The following is a 21,800-nucleotide window of genomic DNA, read 5'->3' as shown; positions in this document are numbered from 1 at the left end:
TCTCAACTGGACAGAAGCTAATAGTGACTAAGTTCTACACACACACACACACACACACACACGCACACTACTCTCTCCATCTACACACATACCTCTATATACACATATTATTCATGTTATATGTAGCATGTATGCATATATATAATATATGCATATGTGTTTAGTAATATTAGTATTATTCAAAAATTTTTTAATGTTTATATCTTTTGAGACAGAGAGAGAGAGAGAGAGAGCAGGGGAGGGGCAGAGAGAGAGGCAGAGGAGAATTCCAAGCAGGCTCCACATTGCCAACGCAGAGCCCGAAGTGGGCTTGAACTCACGAACCGCGAGACAAACTCATGACCTGAGCTGAAATCTCGGACGCTGAACCGACTGAGTCCCCCAGGGGCCCCAAGTAGTATTAAATTCATAATATTCTTGTTCATACTGCCATCTCTTCTGAGATAGCCAATGTTCGTGCTTGCTGTAGGTAGAACTTTCCACCCTATAATCCTTTCAGGAAGAAACATAAAACTACGTGCATTTACATATTTACAGATGCGTACAGGCTGGCTGTTTTAAAAAAATACGGACGCTACCTTAATTTCACGTTGCTCCCCAATATGTTTTGTTTTCCACTTAACGGCACATCACATGTACCCCTCAAGTCAGCAGAGATGTCTCCGGTCCGTCCCTCCCACCTCCCGCATCATAGTTTACAGTTTGTGTACAGCTCAACTCAGGCCACCATTGCTCCGTTAATGCACATTTGGGTTGCTTCCAACGTTTCGCCACAATAATTAACGCCCTGATAAATACTCTTGTATGTATATATCAGGTCAGAGTGGTGTTTTTACTGCTGTGAGACAGATTCCCCTAAGTGAGACATATTACGGGAGGGAACAGAATAATCCGAGGCAATGCAGGACGCCATTAGGCTGCATGAATGATTTTTTTTTTTTTTTTAATTCCAGTTACGCCGCCTCATATTCGATGGAGCCAGACAGTGCCCCGTGTTGAGTGCGTCTTCTCACTGTGTTTCTTTTGCACTCGGCAGTCACCATCCCGGGCTTGGCAGCCTAAAGGATGTGTCAAGAGTGGCTTGACGAGGCCGGCCAGAGGAGAGCCTACCTGGCCTCTTTCAGGGCCGGCCACTTCGTAGTGAGGGCACCCGGTCAGAGCAGGAAGTGAGTGTTCAAAGAGACAAAAGACTGGGGTGCCTGGGTGGCTCAGTGGGTTAAGCGCCTGACTCCTGGTTTCGGCTCAGGTCATGATCTCATGGTTTTTGAGTTCGAGCCCCGCATCGGGCTCTGTGTTGACAGGTGCAGGGCTTACTTGGGATTCTCTCTCTCTCCCTCTCTCTCTGCCCCTCCCCTGCTCACACTCTCTGTCTCACAAAATAAATAAATAAACTTAAAAAAAAAGGGACAGAAGACCTCACAACTGTCTCTCACTTTGCTGTGTCTCCAAGCAGCCATATGAAGTGGCCTTTGCCAGGTGCAGGGTACGACCCCGCCCAGCTTCCCCAGGTAAGAAAACCCATACGGTGTTTGGGCTGCCTTGCCAAGATAGCAGAGGGCACCCTTTTGTCCTTCTCCAGCCCTCAGAGGGACAAGCATCCCTCATGGAGCAGGGGCACCCACAGCCTGGAAGCCCGAAGCTCACAAGCTCCTCGGTCAGCCTCTGCTTGCTGCTTCCCGTGGCGATTTGCTCACAGATGGGGTTTGTGGATGTGGAGGCGAAGACGACTGTGTTGCTCACAACCTTGCAAGTGTCTTAGGTCCAAAACGACTCCACCCATTACCATCTCCCATGGTCCTTATGCAGCCTGTGCCCACAGCAGTTTTTTAGCGATTGGTTTGTAAATGAGCAAGTAAGTCAATGACTCTGGGCCCCCCGGTCAGGCTTTAAGGACCAGAGTCACTGAGGCACAATCCTCAGGGGACCTCTGAGGCTCTGCCCCGCCTACCTTCACGGCTTTCGCTCTGTTGATGAGCCCGTCATCTTGAGAACTCCCAATTAGCAGATCGACCTTCGTCCGCGGAGACCTCTGCAGTGCCCTGGCTGGAGCCTCGCGGAGGTACTGGCCGTCAACCACAGGACCCCAGTAGTGGAAAGGGCCACTCACGGCCAGGAGCTACATTGGGTGAAAAGGGAGGCCATTATGTGCATGGATTTTATCCTTTCTTTAAAAAAATGGTTCTAGAAGAATCAGTTGCATTGCTTCACTTGGTCGGGTTTTAACCATAATGGATGCTGACGCTGGCTATCCGTCTGGGGCCTTGTGGGGAAATCAGAGGAAAATGACAAGAACAACAGGTAGGAAGGACACTGGGCCACAGGCAACAGGAAGGCAAGTATCACTCTGAGCGATGGGTGGTCCGCAGGGAGCTGCCCAGGGTTTCCGTGCCGCCTTGAGGACGGATCCACAGGGAGGAATGGGCAAGCCTGAGCCCGTAGGTGTGTGTGAGGGAGGCAGGACACCGACTGAGGGACGGGCGGTGGCCAGAGACAGGACCCAAAAGGGAAATTCATCAGCTCTAGCCACTGTCTCACTAGCCCACGCCCGGGGGAGCTGGGGGTCAAACCTGCTCTGGGTCGGTGGGTCCGGGCCCAAAGCTGAAGGAATCAAGCCCTTGGCTGAGATGGTAATAGTGTTTCCTGCTACTGTCCCCTTCATCAATGTCAGGGACATTGACAGCCCAAGACTGTGGGCTGGGAGCAGGGTCTTCTGAGTCTGGAAAGGGGAGTGCACAGCTGTCCTATCTAAGAGGATGGGCTGGCCCCGATCCACTGCAGCTGTGACCACAATGCTTAATCCGTGTGGCTGTCACCTGACACCGTGCCACCACGGTCCCGGCACAGGTGAGACCCTTCTCACGTGTCACTTCATTTTATCTTCCCAGTGTATCAGGCCCCTATTGTATTTTGTATTTATATCTTACAGATTAAATCCAATGTGCACCCAGTTCTGTCCACCTTCCGTGCCCATGTTTAGTCCATCACATACTGGGCCCGGGCACGGTGCTGGGGTCAGGAATGTGCATTCCAGTTCCGGCTGGTCATCAACCTACCGCGTGGCCTTGGGTGGGTCAGGTGTCCCTTCTAGGCCTGGTTTTCCACTTGTAAAAGATTAGAGAGTGTCCCTCCCCAATGTGCATGCAGGTGCCCACCTTGGTCTGGGCGTCATTAAGGACGCTCGCAGGCTTCTGGCGGAGGCAGGACACCATGTCTTGGTTGGACGAGGGGGGGCAGCCGACCTCCTCTGCCAAAGCAGCTGCCTGCTGCCGAGCCCTCTCCTGGCTGATGACAGCAGCTGGGGAGAACGCGGAGCCACCCTGGAAGAGAAGGCAGACTCAGGACACGTAGTCTAGATGTTCTCCTTCCCACCCCAGCTCGGCCCGAGACCTCAGGGCCACATCAGGGCTCTGTATCTTTCATCCACACTTGGAAGCCCCAGGACCCTTCCCATGGATGTCCACAGGCATTTGGGAGGTCAGGACGGATCAATATCGTATCAACATGCTGTGTGATCACGAACGAGTGTCTCTCCGGGCCTCAGTTTCCTCACCTGTGAAGTGCGGGCACTGGACAGAGTGATCCACTGAGTAAATTTGTCTATTAAGGCCAAGGGCCAATGGTGGTTGAACAGGGACAAGGACCAGAACTGTCCTGTGCGAAGAGAACTGTGGGGCCACGCCCTGCCCCACCTCCCAGGTCTCCTTAAATAGCATGTTTCCTGGCTCAGTGAAGATAGAATTAGACTTTGAAATAGATGCCCACCTAGAAGGTGATGGAAACGGAGTCACTGTACAAGTGAATCGTGCCTGCAGAGTTTGTGCAAATGTGTCAGATGCCGGCTTGCTGGGAACATTTCCCTTCTAGGAACACGGCTGGTGGCAATGGCAGGAGGTCCATCCGCCCTGCCTGGACTGTCGGCGGGACCGGTCACCCGCCCAGGGCGGAAGAGGTGGGCTGAGTGCCTCGACTGGGGTGCAGCCCCAGGGCCCTTCGTCTGCGGTCGAGCACTCCGATTCTTAAGAGCTTCCCCCGCTTTATCTCGTGAATCCTCACAAGAGCTAGTAAGTTAGCTGCTGTTATGGTCCCCCTTGTCACAGATATGAAAATAGAGAAACAGGGAAATTCAGGAACTTGCCTAAAGCCACAAATGCTGTCAGGGGCCGAGCCAGCCCGCGGATCCAGGCAGCTGGGCTCCAGAGTGTGTTAGGCTCCGGGACCCCAGGCAGAGAGTTTCCAGTTCCCTGACCCAGCTCTGTACTGAGGGGCCTGGGCCAGCCACGTACTGGCTGCCTCCAGCCGCCTGCCAGGTACCAACCCTCCTGGGAACTCTGTTTGCCCGTCTCACGCAACCTCTGCAACACTAATACGGGGTAGGTACGACTGGCAGTCCCATTTTGCAGGTTAGCCAACTGAGGCTCCAAGAGGAAAGGGAAATTCTCATTCACTGAGCACCTAATACGTACCAGGAACCGGGAGCTTGGCAACGAAAACTAATAAGATAGCTAACGTTTACTAAGTATTTGCTGAATTTCGGGTAGAGTTGTGAGCACTTCATACATATTAACTGATTAAATCCTCTCCACAAGCCCCAGAGGTAAAGGTTATTTACCCCTCTGTCTCAGAGAGGGGGAAATCCAGGCACAGAAAGGTTCAGGATCTTGTCCAACATCACGCAGCTGGTGACAGGCAGAGCTAAGACCCCAGTCCAAGCAGCCCGCCTTGGCCGCACCCCCCACCCCCCACCCCCCACATTAGGCCGCACGTGTTTTTTTTTTTTTTTTTTCAATGTTTATTTATTTTGGGACAGAGAGAGACAGAGCATGAACGGGGGAGGGGCAGAGAGAGAGGGAGACACAGAATCGGAAGCAGGCTCCAGGCTCTGAGCCATCAGCCCAGAGCCTGACGCAGGGCTCGAACTCACAGACCGCGAGATCGTGACCTGGCTGAAGTCGGACGCTTAACCGACTGCGCCACCCAGGCGCCCCGCACGTGTTTTTATATCCAGAACAAGATGCTGTGTTCTTGAGTCGAACCATACGTACCCTCTCACTCCAACGTAAAGACAACACTGATCTGGCTGACTCCACAGAATACGTTTCCATTCTAGACCCTACCCTGGGCTAAAACGTCAGAAACTAAAATCAGCAGAAATGCAGAAATGGGTATACCGAGGCCGCCGCTGTCACTGGGTCTCTGAGAGGATGAATAAAGTAGTGCAGAGGAAGGCCTTCTGGAAGCTGGACAGCAAGGTGCCCGTGTGCACCTGAGTCATTGGTGCTGTTAGCCCTTGTGTAAAACAGACAACAGATAGATGCCCAGAGGGGAGGAGACCCATCCTCCGGAGATCCCTGCTGGACACAGTTCCTGAAATAACAGAGCATGTTCCAGAACCGCCCCCAGGAGGTCCCAGGGGTCTCTATGCCTCACAGTCAGGACTGAAGGTCATGGGCAGAGCATGGGCATGGCAATGAGGCCAGGCCATCCTGCGGGTAGGGCTGGCAGCTGAGGGCAGCACTGGGTGGGGCAGACACCCAGAGGGCGGGGAGAGGGCCGGGGGCCTGGACTGGTTCTGGCCGCCAGGAGGGTTGAGGCTCCGCGTCTCAGAAGCCAATGCGGTCTGACGCAGCTGAACACGGTCCCCAGCCTGCTGCCAACTCCACATGGTGACTTCACAAGTCACCCAGCACCTCTCCCTCCCGAGTACCATGGCCACGGTGGTATCGGCACCACGTGCGCCCCCCGAGGGTGAGATGTCTAAGAATCAGAAGGGCGAACCCTGGTGGAGTGTGTGCCTGTGCGCGATGGAATGTTCCTCGCGTGTCCTTAGCATTTTACGCATATTAGTTGGTGCCTCACAACCATCGCATGAGGCGGATGATATTATCGTCTCCTTTTATGGATGAGGGGCACGGGAAGCAGAGAGGCAAACGACTTGGTCAGGGTCACAGGACTGGGTGGAGACGGACGCGGAATCTAAATGCAGGCAGTCAGGCTCCGTGGCCAAGCCTTCAGCCACCCGGTCAGCCTTTCACATACACCTGGCAGCTTCTTGATGAAAGGTGGAGACATTACTATCATCTTATCTTTACTTAGTTGTCCGGACCAAGGAGGAACCTTGTGGCCAGAGTCAGCGGTGAGGCCAATTTCAACCCCAGCCCAGAGAGACGAGAGCCTGTAGGGTGTGGATCCTGTCGGCAGCAACGTACCCTGGTCCCTGCGAGCCCTTTCGGACAGCTCCGGGACGCTCAGAATGGGGCTGGCTGCTTGGTCCCCGCACTCAAGATAGGGAGGGGTCCTCTGCATTGGTTTTCTGTCCTCAACCCATTTAGGGAAGCTCAGAGGCTCTTGTCATCAGTGGGGTTTGCTACGAAACACACAAAGCAAGCTTCCTGCACCACTGATCTCCAGCCAGCAACTTGCTCTGAGTTTCAGCATCGGTGACACACAGAGTCCGAACGCCTGAGCTCGTGGTGAGAATAAGTAGCCATGAAAGTCAAACAACCGGGCAGCCCAGAGCCAGAACTCAACCACGGTGATAATACATAAGGGTCCAGATGACTTAGCCCACAGGTTTATCTCTTCAACGACGAGGGGTCCAGCTTTTCAGAGAGCCACCGGATCTGATTTGTCTTAAGAGAACACACACACACACACACACACACACACACACACACACACACATGCTCAAGGTATAAAAGGTCAAAGACCCATGTTTTTTTTTTTTAAATGTTCATTTGTCTTTCAGAGAGAGAGACAGAGTGTGAGTGGGGGCGGGGCAGAGAGAGAGGGGGTGACACAGAATCCAAAGCAGGCTGCAGGCTTCAAGCTCCCGGCACAGAGCCCGACGCGGGGCTCGAACCCACAAACCGTGAGATAGTGACCTGAGCCGAAATCAGATGCCCAACCGACTGAGCCACCCAGGAGCCCCACAGTCCCGTGTTCTAAGTTGCACATTGAGCTGGTAATCTGCTGGCTGCTGAGGTGGGGCCGCTGAGCCCAGCTTCGCCCGCAGGTAGGCCGTGAGGACACAGAACTCAGGGTGGGGGCCTCGAATGTTTTCAGCACCGTGTGCAACTATAAAAAGCCAGGGCCCCCGATACTGTCAGGAAGTGGTTAGAGGCGTGGGTTACAGCAATGCTGCGTGATGGCTTAGAGAACTTTCCTCTCCCTCGAGTGTGTCGTCCTCATTGATCTTGCTGAAGAAGATGTCTTTCTTTATGGAAAATCACTGGTTAAGCAAGTCAACGGCCGGCTCAGCCCTTGCTTTAAAGCATCCGGTTGGAGCAGGGCATGGCGCGCAGAGCTGCACAAAGAACAAGGGCTTTGGGGACAGAGCCAGGGACACCGCCCGGGCCTGCCTAGAGTCCGCAGACCAGGCCGTCAGTCCCGCCTGAACCTGGCAGAAGAAATCAGGTTCACACGTCGGCCCTGGTACCTGTTGATGAAGTGGCTCAGGGCAAATGACTGGCATCTGGGGGCCTTGATTTCCTCATCTGAATGGGAATGACAAGCCACACTTTAAGGGTCACTAAGGACAGGCTGAAGACGGTGGGTGACCTCCGCATGGTGAATGGTGCAGTTAGCACCGTGAGGGCTGGAGGAGCCCCTGTAGGGTTTGGAGGCAGCAAAGTCTTTGGCCTCTGGGCCCCGGGCCTACGCTTATGTAAGTCTGACCTAGCTATTAAAGGGCAATGAGTTTCTGTTTGGGGTGTGTGTGTGTGTGTGTGTGTGTGTGTGTGTGTGTGTTTTAACTTTTAAAATAGTGCAGAGCAAAACCACGATCGCTGACCACTGCTTTTTCTCCCTGCAGCCTCTGAACATCATAAGGGATCTTGACCTCCGTCAGCCATTACAGTCATCTCAGACGCAGGACCTGCCCCTGTCCAAGCACACAGATGGATACACACAGTCACAGACAGAAAGATACACTCAGAGTATAGTCACACGAGACACACACACACTCGGGAACACGCACGGTCGCGGACAGAAACGCACATATACACACAGACACACACTTGGGTATACACAGACATACAATCACACACACATACACGCCAGACTTTCTTGAAATAGACAGCCACTCTAGGGGAGGGGGTCAGATGGCACATGGGTTCAGGGGACTGATTAACCACATGAGCTAGAGAAGAAAGGAAATGGGTCCCAAGTATCCCGGCACCCCCAGAACAGGGCCTGGGACCCAGATAAGTAGGTTTTGAATTAGTGAGCCAGTGACTATGAGTGAGGGGATGGATGAATGGATGGATGGACAGACGGATGGACGGATGGACAGATGGATGGATGGATGGATGGATGGATGGATGGATGGATGGGTAAATGGATGGGTAGATGGATGGATGGATGGATGGACAGATGGATGGATGGATGGACAGGTGGACAGATGGACAGATGGATGGGCTTATTTTTTCTCCTGAGTGAAAAGGGGCATTTGCATGGAGGCGTAATGAGGAGTAAATTTGAGAGGAATCCAGCCCACCCAAGCAAGAGACGAATTTCAGAGAGTGATCAACCATAGCTTATAGGACAGCGACGGAGAGTCAGGAAAGGCTCTTGCCCAGGGGGTTGCAGACAGCCTTTTAGGAATGCCACCGAATCATTTGTCTTTGCATCTTTGGTGCCGAAAATGGTGCACAGCATTCCATAGGCTCTCAGTAAACTACTGGGCACTGGAGCCTCCCGAAGACGCACTTCTGATGGCAGGGGTTGGGATGGCTAGTCCTTCATCCCCGGAGTCTAACACGGAGCGTGTGCACTGGAGGCTTCCCCTAGACACGGATCCAGCAGGATGGGACTGTAATGAATGGCCGGATGGTCGGCTGGCAGGCTGAGTGGGATGACGGGGAGAGAGCGGCACCGAGGCGGGGGGCCCACCAGGGTCACGGGGTCTGAAGAGAAAGCAGGAGGCATGAGCCAGGTGTCACTTCAACTGCTTGGCACCAGCTCCCCTCCTGGGAAGGGGCCCGACACAGAAGCCACCAGAATGGTGCAGACAGATGAACTGGGGGACATTACTGAGCTGCCCAGGCAGCTCCAAGAGCATTCTGGAAGCTAAGGCAGAGACGGACTTTGCTTAAAGCCTCCATACACGCACATCGGTGCTAGTATCCTCCCTAATGTTTTCTACACTGAAATCACCTTCTTAATCCCCCAAAAGCACAAGTTTTACTCTAATTTGTAGGACTTGAGTTTGGGCAAAACTTCAAAGGGATTATAATGAACACAACTTCCACGTTGACATCCTAGTCTTAGGGTGTAAGAGCACATCTCTCTCTCCTCTTTGTCCTCAGGAATCAGCAGGTCTTGGTTTTAGCTGGTGGAAGGAAGCCCAGAGAATTTGAACGAGGGAAAAAAAAAAAGGGTGTATCTTTGGCCTTGCTCATGTCCTTCGAAAATCATCAGCTCCGGTGTTGCTGTTGTCTTGAAGGATCTTAATGCTAGATCCTGGTACAAATCCCAGCCTAGGAGGGCATGTGAACGGAGGCTCAGTGGGGGTCCTTCTTCTTTGGTGAAGAAGTGTGGGTGTGTACAAAACACTCCACCTGTTTAAGCCTCAGCCCCTCAGCTGTAAGGTGCCTGCCTCACACACTTGCTGCAAGGGGTTCATGAAATGCGCTGGGTACCGAACTGGTGAGGAGAAAATGGCCTACCGGCTCCTGCTACCTCTATTGCCCTTAAGCTCAATTAGCACGATCAGGGGACAACCACACGTCCGCCCTTCATTGCTTAATTCTAATCGCCACTCTTCTTTTTATTTTTTAAAGTTTGATTATTTATTTTGAGGAAGAGAGAGAATAAGCGGGGGAGAGGGGCAGAGAGAGAGAGAGAGAGAGGGGGGGGGGACAGAGGATCGGAAGCAGGTTCCGTGCTGACAGCAGAGAGCCTGACGTGGAGCTCATGAACCCTGAGATCGTGACCCGAGCTGAAGTCAGACACTTAACCGATTTGGCCACCCAGGAGCCCCAACACTGCCACTCTTTTTAAACCTTTGAAAACAACTTTCAGTGTACGAAAGTGGGGTAGTCCTTCAGAAATCACGGCTCATTGCAAATGTCAAAAAGTAGCCTGATTTCTCTGTGGTTCAGGGAACTCAGCAGGAGGCAAGTCTTCCTGTCCGGATGCTTCCTCCCTGTTGTGGGGTATCTGCCGAGCCCTGCTGGGCCTCTCAGCCTCCCCCTGCCTCCATCTTTCTATCTTTACATTATATAAACTTTTTGGGGCACCTGAGTGGCTCAGTCGGTTAAGCGTCCCAACTTCAGCTCAGGTCATGATCTCACGGTTCGTGGGTTCGAGCCCCACGTCGGGCTCTGTGCTGACAGCTCAGAGCCGGGAGCCTGCCTCAGATTCTGTGTCTCCCTCTCTCTCTGCCCCTCCCCTGCTCGCACTCTGTCTCTGTCTCTGTCTCTCTCTCAAAAATAAATAAACATTAAAAAAATAAGATAAATTATATAAACTTTCCAAGGGAGGGGGAGGAGAATTGAACCTTTACAAAGCACCTTTTAAAAGCCAGGTCATTCCTGCGCATTTTCTCACGTGATCCCCACGATAACCTTGTAAGTATTACCATCCCCACTTTATAGATGGAGAGACTGAGGCTCGGAGTGGGTAGGTAATTTGTTCAAGGTCTTGGCTTGAAAGTAGCAGAGCCAGAGATTACGAGGCTTGCTGTTTTGTCCTCCACTGCACCATCGACCACTAAAAACAACACTAACTAAATACAGCACAGACCCTTATTTTCCATGCCACTCATGCGTGGCTAGTGACTGGTGACTCAGAAACAAGGTCTTTGCAGGGGTGTTCAGGACGGTGAAAGCCGGGAAGGTCTGCTTCTCCCATGGAAGGAGTGAGACACAAGAGAAACCGCTTTGAGTTGCTTTGACACGCATTGACAACCGTACCACATTCTGCATCATATAGAGCTCTTGCTTACCTTGTCTTAAATACCCACAACCACCCTATGAGGCAGAAAGAACCGATATTACTTAAAAGGAAACTATGCTACTTATGTAATCATTCTTTTGTCCACTCCCCACTCATTCAAAAAGAATTGGGGGTCTACTCAAGAGACAGTGTCAAAGAAGTTTAGTAACCTGCTAATACCAGGGGAAAGGGGTAAGAACTCAGTTTTTTTTTTTTTTTATCCCAAGATGCTGTGGCTTTCCCATGATGCCATGCTGCCTCCATTGATGGCAGAGATCATGAGGAATTCATGGACATCCTTTGCCCTCTCACCCATTGCCTACTGCCCCCACCAGGGTCTTAATATAGCCCAGCTGTATCAATCCCCAGAATCCCCTATTAATTCAAGGCGAGGGAGTGGCAGATGAGTTTTATTGGCTTTTTGTACCTTTCAGAATATTCTATGTTTGTTTCCAATGAACTTATGTGATATTTGTAATTAGAAAAAAATTAAATTACATTGAAAATATTAATTCTATACTAAAATATAACGGACTCGCGTCAAGAAGAAGGCACTCATTATCGCTTAACTGCATAAGCCGATCAGTGGGCAAGAGGCATGGCCAAGGCCATCTAAGAACACTTTGCAGGGGCACTGAGGGTGGAACAGAAGGAGGATCCCTGAGGGAGAAGGGAGGCAGGCCTGACTAAGAAGGTGGTCCCCAAAACCAGCCTCACTGTCATCACAGCCTTGCCAAAATGCCAACTCTCTTCATGCCCTAGAAAAAGCCTGGCGTGCATGGTCCTGTATCCACTGGTGTTACCTTAGTTTATTTAAACACAACTTTTGGAATTTTTTTTAATGTTTATTTTTGACAGAGAGAGAGAGACAGAGACAGAGACGGAGCATGAGCGGGGGAGGGGCAGAGAGAGGGAGACACAGGATCGGAAGCAGCCTCCAGGCTCCGAGCTGTCAGCACAGAGCCTGACGCGGGGCTCTAACTCACAGACCGCGAGATCATGACCCGAGCTGAAGTCAGATGCTCAACCGACTGAGCCACCCAGGCACCCCAAGAGCTTTTGGAAGTTTTAGAGTAAAAATAGCAGCCCAAAAAATCCACAATGGGAAATATAGGTGAGCAACAGAAAGAAAATTACACGTAATCCTCCCACTAAAGGAACACCACTGTTAAATACTGTCAGTGCGTGTGTGTATATATATGCATGCATGAATACTTCTGTCTATATATGTATATGTAGGAAGTAAGTGAGCTCACACCGGTGCTGAACCTGTATTTTTCACCTATGCGTCAACCATGAATATCATTCTGTCCTGTTGCCTATTCAGTTACGAGACCGTTTCTCAACCCATTGTGCAATCAGGTACTTTGCTAGGGAGAGTCATAGGGAGGGCAGGAACCACGGAAGGCTGTGGAATCTGACAGAATTGGATGAAAATCCCAGCTCTGCTTCGTAGACGTTTGACTGGAGACTCTATCCTCAGCTATGGGAAGGACTATAATGATACCGATAGCTTCCCCGCAGGATCGTTGTGGAAGACAAAAGATGCTTTGCATTGTAATGGTGGAGTGTGCTACCAGCTCTGTGTATTCAATAAACGGTAGCAATGATTGTTTCCAGTTTTACGACGTTCTGGACAAAGCTGCAATGGACATACACCATTACAGCTAAATCCATTCACATATCCTTGACGATTTCCTCACACAAAGGCATTAGGAGGTCAGAAAGGACGCTTTTCTTCTGACAGATCGTTAAAAAAATGTGTTGCATGAGCTGCTCGCCTGACATTTAATGGTTTCTCACTAAAGAGACACTGTGTGAAAATATTAAAGGAAAATATTTGTGCACGATATATCATACATGTGTGATGAACATTTATATAGGTTTTAAAAAGCTTTGTGTCTCGGCATCTACAGCTGTCTTGAGAAAATGGTTTTATTGAGATGTAACTTACGTATCATACAGTTTGCTCACTCAAAGCAAACAGTTCAGCGGTTTCTAGCTATATTCACAGAGTCATGCAAGCATCACCAGGATCTAATTTTAGAATCTGTTCATCGTCCCACAAAGAAACCATGAACCCATTAGCTGTCGTTCCCCAGTGCCACCCTCACACCCAGCCCCAGGCAACCACTAATCCACTTTCTGTCTCGGCAGGCTTGCCTGTTCTGAACATTTCATAAAAATGGAATCGCGCAACATGTGGCCTTTTGTGTCTGGATCCTTCCACTTCATCCACGTAGCACAACTTTGTTCCGTTTTATTGCTGAATCATATTCTATGGTAGACGTCTACCCTATTTAGCTTATCTTTGCATCCGCCGGTGGACATTTGGGTTGTTTACACTTTCTGGCGATTCTAAATAATGCTGCTATGAATACACATGTTCAGGTGTGTGTGTGTGTGTGTGTGTGTGTGTGTGTGTGTGTGTGTTTTCAGTTCTCTCAGTTGTGTACCTAGGGGTAGAATTGCAGGGTTACATGCTTCCCCTATTTCGACCTCCTAAGAAGCTGCCAAAATGTTTCCTAAAGCAGTTGCACCATTTTATACCCCCACAAGCAGTGTGTGAATGCTCCAACTTCCCCACATCCTTGCCAGTTCTTATCATCTCAAAAAGTTATTAGTAGTCCAGCAGTCCTAACGGGTATAAAGTGGTATTTCGTTGTGGTTTTGATTTTCACTTCCCTAGCGTCTGATGACGTTGAGTATCTTTCCATGTGCTTATGGGCCATTTGGACATCTTTGGAGACATATCTATTTAGCTCCTTGGCCCATTTTTAAATGGGTTTATTTGTCTTTCTCTTATTCAGTTAGAAGTGTTCTTCGTATATTCCAGATACAGGTCCCTTGTCGAATAGATGATTTGCAAATGTTTTCTCCCATTCTGTCTTTTCCACTTTTTTTTTTTAAGCTTTTTAATGTTTATTTTATTTTTGAGAGAGAGACAGAGAGAGAGAGAGGGCGTAAGCAGGGGAGGGGCAGAGAGAGGGGGAGACACAGAACCTGAAGCAGGTTCCAGGCTCTGAGCTGCAGCACAGCGCCTGACACGGGGCTTAATCTCATGATGGCAAGATCGTGACCTTGAGCCGAAACCAAGGGTCGGGCGCTTCACCGACTGAGCCACCCAGGGGCCCCAGTCTTTTCCAGTTTCTTAATGGTAGCTTTTATAGCTCAGAATTTTTATCATTGATGAAGCGCAGCGTTAGCTATTTTTCTTTGCCGCTGGTACCTTCGGTGTCATAGCTAAGAAACCACCACTTAACTCAAGGCCCAGGGGCCCCGCTCTGCATTCTGTATAGAAATATTTTTAAAACACTTTTGGGTTTTCACGATGAGCTGCCAAACTGCCCTGCAGGGAGGCTGTACCTTGGCGTATTTTATTTGCAGACTTCGATTCCCCACTGACTGTGTCCACGCTGTCGGGAGCTGGATTCGGGCTGTTTGTCTCCACAGCCACCGCTCCGCCGGCATCCATCTGCCAGAGGGAACAGGGATGAAGGCGAATTTCTGGACTCTTCCTCCCTTCTCCAGCCTCCGTGGCAAACACTGGCCTCCAATGTGGCTCGGCCATACACCTGTCCCTTTTACCTGTGGAGGCCTCGCCTGGGCATTTGTCGGGAGAGCCCTCCGACGGGACACCTCGCAGACACTTCTTCAGCTTGGGAAGGGGGAGGAGCCGGGCCGTGGCTCTGCCCTTCAGATCAGAGCTTGCTCTCCTGTCGTGTTTTTTCCTCCAGGTTCCTGCAGCCTTGCCAAAATGCCTTTTTCTGTCTGTCACAAACATTACACCTAATTGCCTCAGTCACCTTCTGGCTTTCAGAAACCATTTAAATGCTTGCCACTGAAAAGTACTGGTTTCCCAGGCAAAGCTATCACCCTTTAAAAGGGACACTCTGCGTGATGGCTGACGCAATGACAGGCCCCTTATTTCCAAGGCGTTTAGAATGCAGGGACGCTCTCCGTCCATCCTCAATCGGCAATTCATCCATACGTGTTGGGTATAGGTGGCTTTTTAAAAATAATTTTGTAATTAGAGCTTGCAAAAGTGCCGGATGTTTCTTTCTATGTCTTCCTGTAGCTTTGTTTTGGGGACCAGCTGGGCCAGTGCACGGGGTAGAAGAGAGGGAAAGCGTGGGCCCTGGAGGATTACACACACACAAAGACACATTCACACATACTGTCACACCAGACACACACACTCGGGAACACGCACGGTCGCGGACAGAAACGCACCTATACACACAGACACGCTTGGGTATAGACAAACATATGACCACACACACATACACGCCAGACTTTCTTGAAATAGACAGACACTCTAGGGGAGGGGGGTCAGATGGCACATGGGTTCAGGGGACTGATTAACCACATGAGCTAGAGAAGAAAGGAAATGGGTCCCACGTATCCCGGCACCCCCAGAAAAGGGCCTGGGACCCAGATAAGTAGGTTTTGAGTTAGTGAGCCAGTGACTATGAGTGAGGGGATGGATGAATGGATGGATGGACAGATGGATGGACGGATGGACAGATGGACGGATGGATATATGGATGGACGGACGGACGGATGGGTGGACAGATGGACAGATGGACAGAGGGATGGATGGATGGATGGACAGATGGATAGATGGATGAGCCTATTTTTTCTCCTGAGCGAAAAGGGGCATTTGCATTGAGGCGTAATGACGAGTAAATTTGAGAGGAATCCAGCCCAAGCAAGAGACGAATTTCAGAGGGTGATCAACCATAGCTTATAGGACAGCGACGGAGAGTCAGGAAAGGCTCTTGCCCAGGGGGTTGCAGACAGCCTTTTAGGAATGCCACCAAATCATTTGTCTTTGCATCTTTGGTGCCGAAAATGGTGCACAGCATTCCATAGGCTCTCAGTAAACTACTGGGCACTGGAGCCTCCCGAAGACGCACTTCTGATGGCAGGGGTTGGGATGGCTAGTCCTTCATCCCCGGAGTCTAACACGGAGCGTGTGCGCTGGAGGCCTCCCCTAGACATGGATCCAGCAGGATGGGACTGGAATGAATGGCCGGATGGTCGGCTGGCAGGCTGAGCGAGATGACGGGGAGAGAGCGGCGCCGAGGCGGGGAGCCTCACAGCTTGGGGTTGAACTGTGACTTTACCACCTTCTTATTCTTTGGCTTTGAGCAAATTACATCTCTACACCTCAGTCCCTGAGCTACAGAGCACCTGCCTCACAGACCTGTTGCGAGGGGTGCAAGAAAGGCACCGTGCGAGCAGCTCTGCCCAGCTTCCCCTGCTTCCACCAATGTTAGTTCTGTGGCTACGAGCCCACACGACACCTGCACACCCGCCCTTCATTGCCCGAGACCACCTCTCACTACGCTGAAACCTTGGAAACAACTCCCAGTGTAGAAAAGCGGGCAAGGACCAGAAAGACGTGCGTTCGAATCCCCGCTCTGCCACGTGGTGGCCTTGTCATTTCGGGCAAATCGACTCGCCTCACCGAATTCGTTTCGCAAAGGCGGGATCCTGTCCACACCTCTTAGGTTTGTCGTGCGGGCCGGTGGGGTTGACACGCGCATGGCACCAAGGGCAGCTCCTTGCCCAGCACTGTATCCTTGTACCTGAGGTCAAGGTGGAAGGACAGAGGTTGAGGGAGGTGACCCCGCTGGTGCCTGTGCTGGGAGACGGCTGGCCCACCATGGAAGCCTGGCCTCCTCAATTTTCCTGAGTCACTTGTTTTCCCTGCTGGGGTTGTCTCCTGCAGCCAGCCATGATGTATGAATTCCGCCCCAAGAAACAGGAGGGTCCGGAAGATTGTGCAACCTAGCAAAGACTTCTGGAAGTGAGAAAGTCATGTCCAGTGACTCTTTTCCTCCCAGTCCCCTCCGGACTGCCTCCCTCTCTCCATTTCGCCCTTCCTTTACTTTCTTCTCCCTTCCTTTCCTTCAGCAAATGCCACCGGCCGGCTCCCGACCAGGACAAAGGGCTCAGGACAACTGCCCTAGAGACGTGCACTGTGTGTGCGGTCTGAGGTTCTGGTGAACACCCGTGGCCTTGAGAGTGCAGGAGAGGAAGTGGTTGACTCCTGGGCCCGAGGGGGTCAGGGCGGCCTCTCAGAGGACAGCACACAAAGGGCGTGACCTGGGCTGTCCGGATGGTATCAGCGGTGATCGAAGCAGAGAGTGGGAGAAGAGCAGAAAGGAGACAGGCCTGGTACTCGCCCCTCCCCGGAGGGGTCTTTGTCAGAAGGGGAACCTGGCCAAAAAGCAAGACCAGGAGGCCAGGCATCGGCCTAGACAGGCCTTCCCGTGTGCCATGTGCAAAGGGAGGAGTCAGGGAGCCCCCGGGGATTCAGCTAGAGGGTGCTGGAACCGGGTGCCAGGTTGGAATCCTTGAGCCGGCCACAGCGGTGGGGGGAACGGGCTGCAGGTTAAGCGGGCTGTCCGGGGCTCCCACCCAACATCCACACTGGAGAGGTCACGGTGGACACGCTCTTTGGGGTTCCTGAGGGGAAACTGTGTCTGCTTGACCAGCTGGACTGAGACCCTCGGTCCTGGCCTTTCCTGGTGTCCGTATCTTCAGGCCTGAGCCTCACACACCAACCCTCCCCTGTGAGGCCTCCTGTGTTTGGATGGGCTCAGCCTTTTCCACTGTGGTGGCTACTTCTTTGCCTTGTATTAGCCCCAGCGGGGTGTGAGGTGTGAGCCCAGCCCCCACCCTGAACACAGGGTGGCCCTGACAGCCCCTGGGCCCTCAATTCAAGGAGACCGACTCCCCAAACCTTCCCAGGCAGACACTCCCAGGGGACTCTGGCTAAGGTGTTGATGCACCTCTATGAGCTGAAGAGGCAAAGCCTCTGAGTTCCTGCTCCTGCTGAGCTCCTGGAGTCCATTTCACATTATTTCCAACATCATCCCCTTCTGATGTGTCAGGTGGCAACAGACAGAAATTATTAGAGCTATAGGAAGACTGCACAGAACATGGGCATTGGGATTGGAGGAATCGTATCGAATCTTGCACTGACAACTTGGCAAGTGGCCTTACTCTCTGGGTCTTGGTTTCCCCATCTGTAAAATGGGCATATTGGGTCTCAAGGTGTAGCATCCAGAGCACGGGCCATGGGGTCCGCGAGTCCAAGCTCAAGTGCAGCAATCCTTCTTACTCACCGCTGTGTATCTTTAGAAAAGTGATGTAAGTTCCCTGGGCCTCAGTTTCCTTCATGCAAAATGAGGGCAAGGAGAGGATTCGCCTCATTCGTTTGTTGGGGTGAATTCATGAGACAACATGTGACGTGTTATATACATTAGGTTTCTTATAAGGAGAAGCAATCACTGGGGCTCCCGGGTGGCTCAGTCGGTTAAGTGGCCGACTCTTGGTTTTGGCTCAGGTCATGATGTCGTGGTTTTGCGGGTTCGAGCCCCGCATCAGGCTGTGTGCTGGCCGCGCGGAGCCTGCTTGGGATTCTCTCTCTCCCCCTCTGTCTCTTCCCCTCCCCCACTCGCTCGCGCGCTCTCTCTCTCTCTCAAAATAATAAACTTAAAAAAAAAAAAGAAAGAATCATTAAGCTCCTAATTGACATTTCAAAAGAGTTCTTCCAAAAATGAAGTGAGCTAAAGCACTATCCGGAGCGTAGTTGTTATTTATAATGGTATTGCTACTCCAACTAAAGTGAAAACTAGGGAAATATTCTCCAGGCGAAAGAAGCCTTCCGGGGTTGAATTTCGCTTCGGCCAAGGATATTTTAAGCCACCGAGCTCGCCTGTCCCTCCCTGTCCTCCTCGTCCAACGCACGCCGCTGCATGTAATTAGCCGTGGCTCAGCGGACAATGAAGTAGATGCCGGCTAACAATTTCGCACGCGTCCAGGCGCCGACGAATGGATGACACCGCCGTAAATTACATCTCGGCCGGCTCCGAGCTTGCTCAGCTGTAGATGACGGCAGCAGGATCTTGTCGTGAGTACAAAAGCGCATCGCACAGAGGCGTTAAGGCGTCACAGGATGAGAGCGTTGGAGGGGACGCTAGGGGAAGCCATCAGCATTCTGTCACGGATCTTAACCTCACTGGGGGGCTAGTAAGGCACATTCAGAGGCGGCTGGGCCAGTTTCGTTACTGTTATGTTTTTGGAGATGAAACCGCCAGGGCAGGGCAGTGAAGGGGCCTCACTCGGTTCGCGAGGGGAGGCTAATCGCAGAGGCCTTATCACTGAATGTCCGGCCAGCTATTTCGGCTGTTCCCCAGGGACGCAGACGGCTCGGATGCTGTGAGTCTATTATCAGGATAATTCCACGCCTGGCCCCCTTTGTACGGCAGATGCTGCCGGGAATCGGAGTGATTAAGGCCTTAAGGAAGTTGTAAGGGAGGGGAGGGGTTCTTTAAAATTATTTTTATGTTACACCTGCTCCCTCTGTCCTTCCCTCCGGTTTGCCCTCCCCTCTCCCCTTACTTCCTTCTAGTAATAGGTAAAGGTTGCTCTGGCTATGGAAGATGCTAGTCCCAGGTGCTGATCACTGACAAGACAGGTGGCTCCCTGCCTTCATGGAACCTATAGTGTTTGAAAGTCAGACCAGCATGGAGATGGGAAAATGAGGGTGTTCTAGGAGAGACCCTTGAAAAACTTCTCTTCCTGGGGCCTGACTCCACCCAGCAGCAGCACGACCGACTCTTCCCTCTCATGGGAAGACTCCCACGGGCCTTTGTTCTTAAGCAGAGCTCACAAGGACCTCGGTGCCCCTCCCAGAAGCCGGACTGTATATTTGCACGGGCAAAGATAACATGTGGCCTTTCAAAATTCCTTGTTAAGATCTCTCTTTGCTCAGAAACGATGCCTGTCTCCTTTATGTTTCTGTTAGAGTCCTGGTCTCCCAAAGGAAGTGCACCAGCCAGTCCGCTGGGGCACCAAAAGAAAATTCCAGAATATATTATTTAACTAGTCTTACACTTCGCACCTATTTTTCTGTTTATAACGTGTGTATTAGCAGCGTCATCTGCATATATAATTCATGACCAAATGGGCATATATGGGGGTGCTTACTCAAAACTCTTACTGTCTGGGTGCACGACCGAAAGTTTGGAGATGATCATACTAGAAAACGGGAAGAGGCCCTTTTCTAAGTGGGCTGAGGACAAGAGAGTCCAGCTGGGACGTCACCATAGACCCAAAGTGTCTGCTCTGCTCCTAGGAACAATAACGATCGGCAAACTTCTTGCCTCTGGGATAGCTACCGGTCGAGGCTCAGCTACAGGCAAACAGTACCAAAGATGTCGTCATCCCTCTTCCCCACCAATGCCAAATGGCATGAGCCAGTCTGGGGCCCCGACCATTTGTATAATCAAAGAATCCCACCTCTGGGCAGAGGACAAGAGCAGGGGAGACGTGGCCTGGCCCCACCTTTTGCAGGGAGTGAAGGGAACACAGGCCCTTTGACCAGCCTCTGACTCAGTAAGATAAAAGGATCAAAGCGTTGGCTGGGGCCCCAACAGGAGACTCATCGCTGATTCTGGCAGATCCTAAAGTGAGGGGAAAGCCATTCTAGGTCAGTGGAACAACAGGAGTAAACTCAGAGGCAAAACCCGGCAGAGCCTGTCCAGGCGACTAGAGAAAGAGGCAGGTAGCTGGGAAGGCAAGTTGGGGCAGGACCAGATGAGGAGTCCACACAATGCTCCTTAAGGATGATGGGGGGGGGGGGGCTATGGAAGGCTGGAACAAAACAGGACTGAGACCGAGCTGATCTGAGGAGAAGCCATTTGTCAGCCTGTCCCAGCTGCAAGGAGGTCACAGGAGGCAGTATGAACAGATGAGCGAAAGATACGGAAGTCGCTTCCAACTCCAAAAAAGATGTAACTGAAGTCATCCCATAGTGAAAAAAAAGAGAGAGAGAGAGAGAGAAGGCACAAAATGAACATCCCGGCTGTACCACCAAATGTCTAGTTTTGATGGACAACTCTCATGTTCAAGGTTTAGCTGAAAGTCACCCCTCTGTCAAGCCTTTGGCTTGCCTGCAAACCCCAGCCATTCCCGCTGGGTTCCCTCATCTCTGTCATCGCCATCACACTGCCCTGGCATCGTGGTTCATTCCCGGCCCCTATTTGACTCACGCTGAGCTACTGGATGGCAGGACATATGTCACCGTCACCCTTGTCCCCCTAGAGCTTAGCCTCATGGCTGACCCGAGGTTAACATTCATTTAATATATTACTCATCTAAATAAGCGAGTGACCGAGTTAAGGGTTTGCACATCGGTGCACCTAGAGGAACTTTGTAAAGAAGGCCAAGCTGCAAAGACTGAACTTCCTGAGCTCTGAGCAATACGCTGGCCTCTTTATCAACCCTCCACAGAGCTGGGAAGTGGTGCCATCTCCCCCGAGGCGGGACTGGAGGGCTAGGTTGAGCAATGACCAAAGAGAACAACTTTAGTGAATCAACACGTTTGTGCAACTCATCCCAGCAGAGAAGCACGGTGAGAACAAAGCTTTCACTTTTCTCTTTCCTAAGAAGGCTGTCAAGTCAAGAGGCCTCTCCAGGAAACACACAGACTCCGAGGCCACGCAGGCCTCACTCCATCTGTAGAATTCAGCCCATCGAGACGGACCACTTCTCCAGCTTTGGAGATGGTTCCAGAAATAAAAGCAACTGCCATCTCTGGAGAAACAATAGGGTCTGATCTCTCCCAGATGATGTCCATGGTTGGCTTACCGTCTTCCCCGGAGGTGAAGACCCAATATTCACAATTAGGTGCTTTTGTTCAGAAGGCAGGTGCATAGCCTTCATTTATTCATTTAATGAGAGGATAATTATGGGTCATCGCTCTGGGGGCGGGCCAAGGTCACGTGTTACACATGCACCTGCTTTCCCAAGCATAGGCTCCACTTTAAGGGAAAGGGAGACATTCG

General features: G+C 51.4%; 1 protein-coding gene across 4 annotated transcripts in view; it reads right to left on the bottom strand.

Moving 5' to 3' along the window:
• TG (thyroglobulin) overlaps positions 1 to 21,800 on the bottom strand; it is a 259,920-nt gene that overhangs the window by 34,310 nt on the left and 203,810 nt on the right. For all 4 annotated transcript variants that reach the window (XM_045049597.1, XM_045049596.1, XM_045049595.1 and 1 more), the window contains 2 exons: positions 3,153 to 3,317; positions 1,949 to 2,116 (listed from right to left, as the gene is read on the bottom strand). In XM_045049597.1, coding sequence (XP_044905532.1) covers positions 1,949 to 2,116; positions 3,153 to 3,317 — 333 coding nt within the window. The remainder of the gene's footprint in view (positions 1 to 1,948; positions 2,117 to 3,152; positions 3,318 to 21,800) is intronic.

This window comes from Felis catus, chromosome F2, assembly GCF_018350175.1.
Source record: "Felis catus isolate Fca126 chromosome F2, F.catus_Fca126_mat1.0, whole genome shotgun sequence".
Lineage (NCBI taxonomy): Eukaryota > Metazoa > Chordata > Mammalia > Carnivora > Felidae > Felis > Felis catus.
The sequence above is the reverse complement of the archived record's forward strand: the minus strand, read 5'-3'. Positions and strand labels throughout refer to the sequence as shown.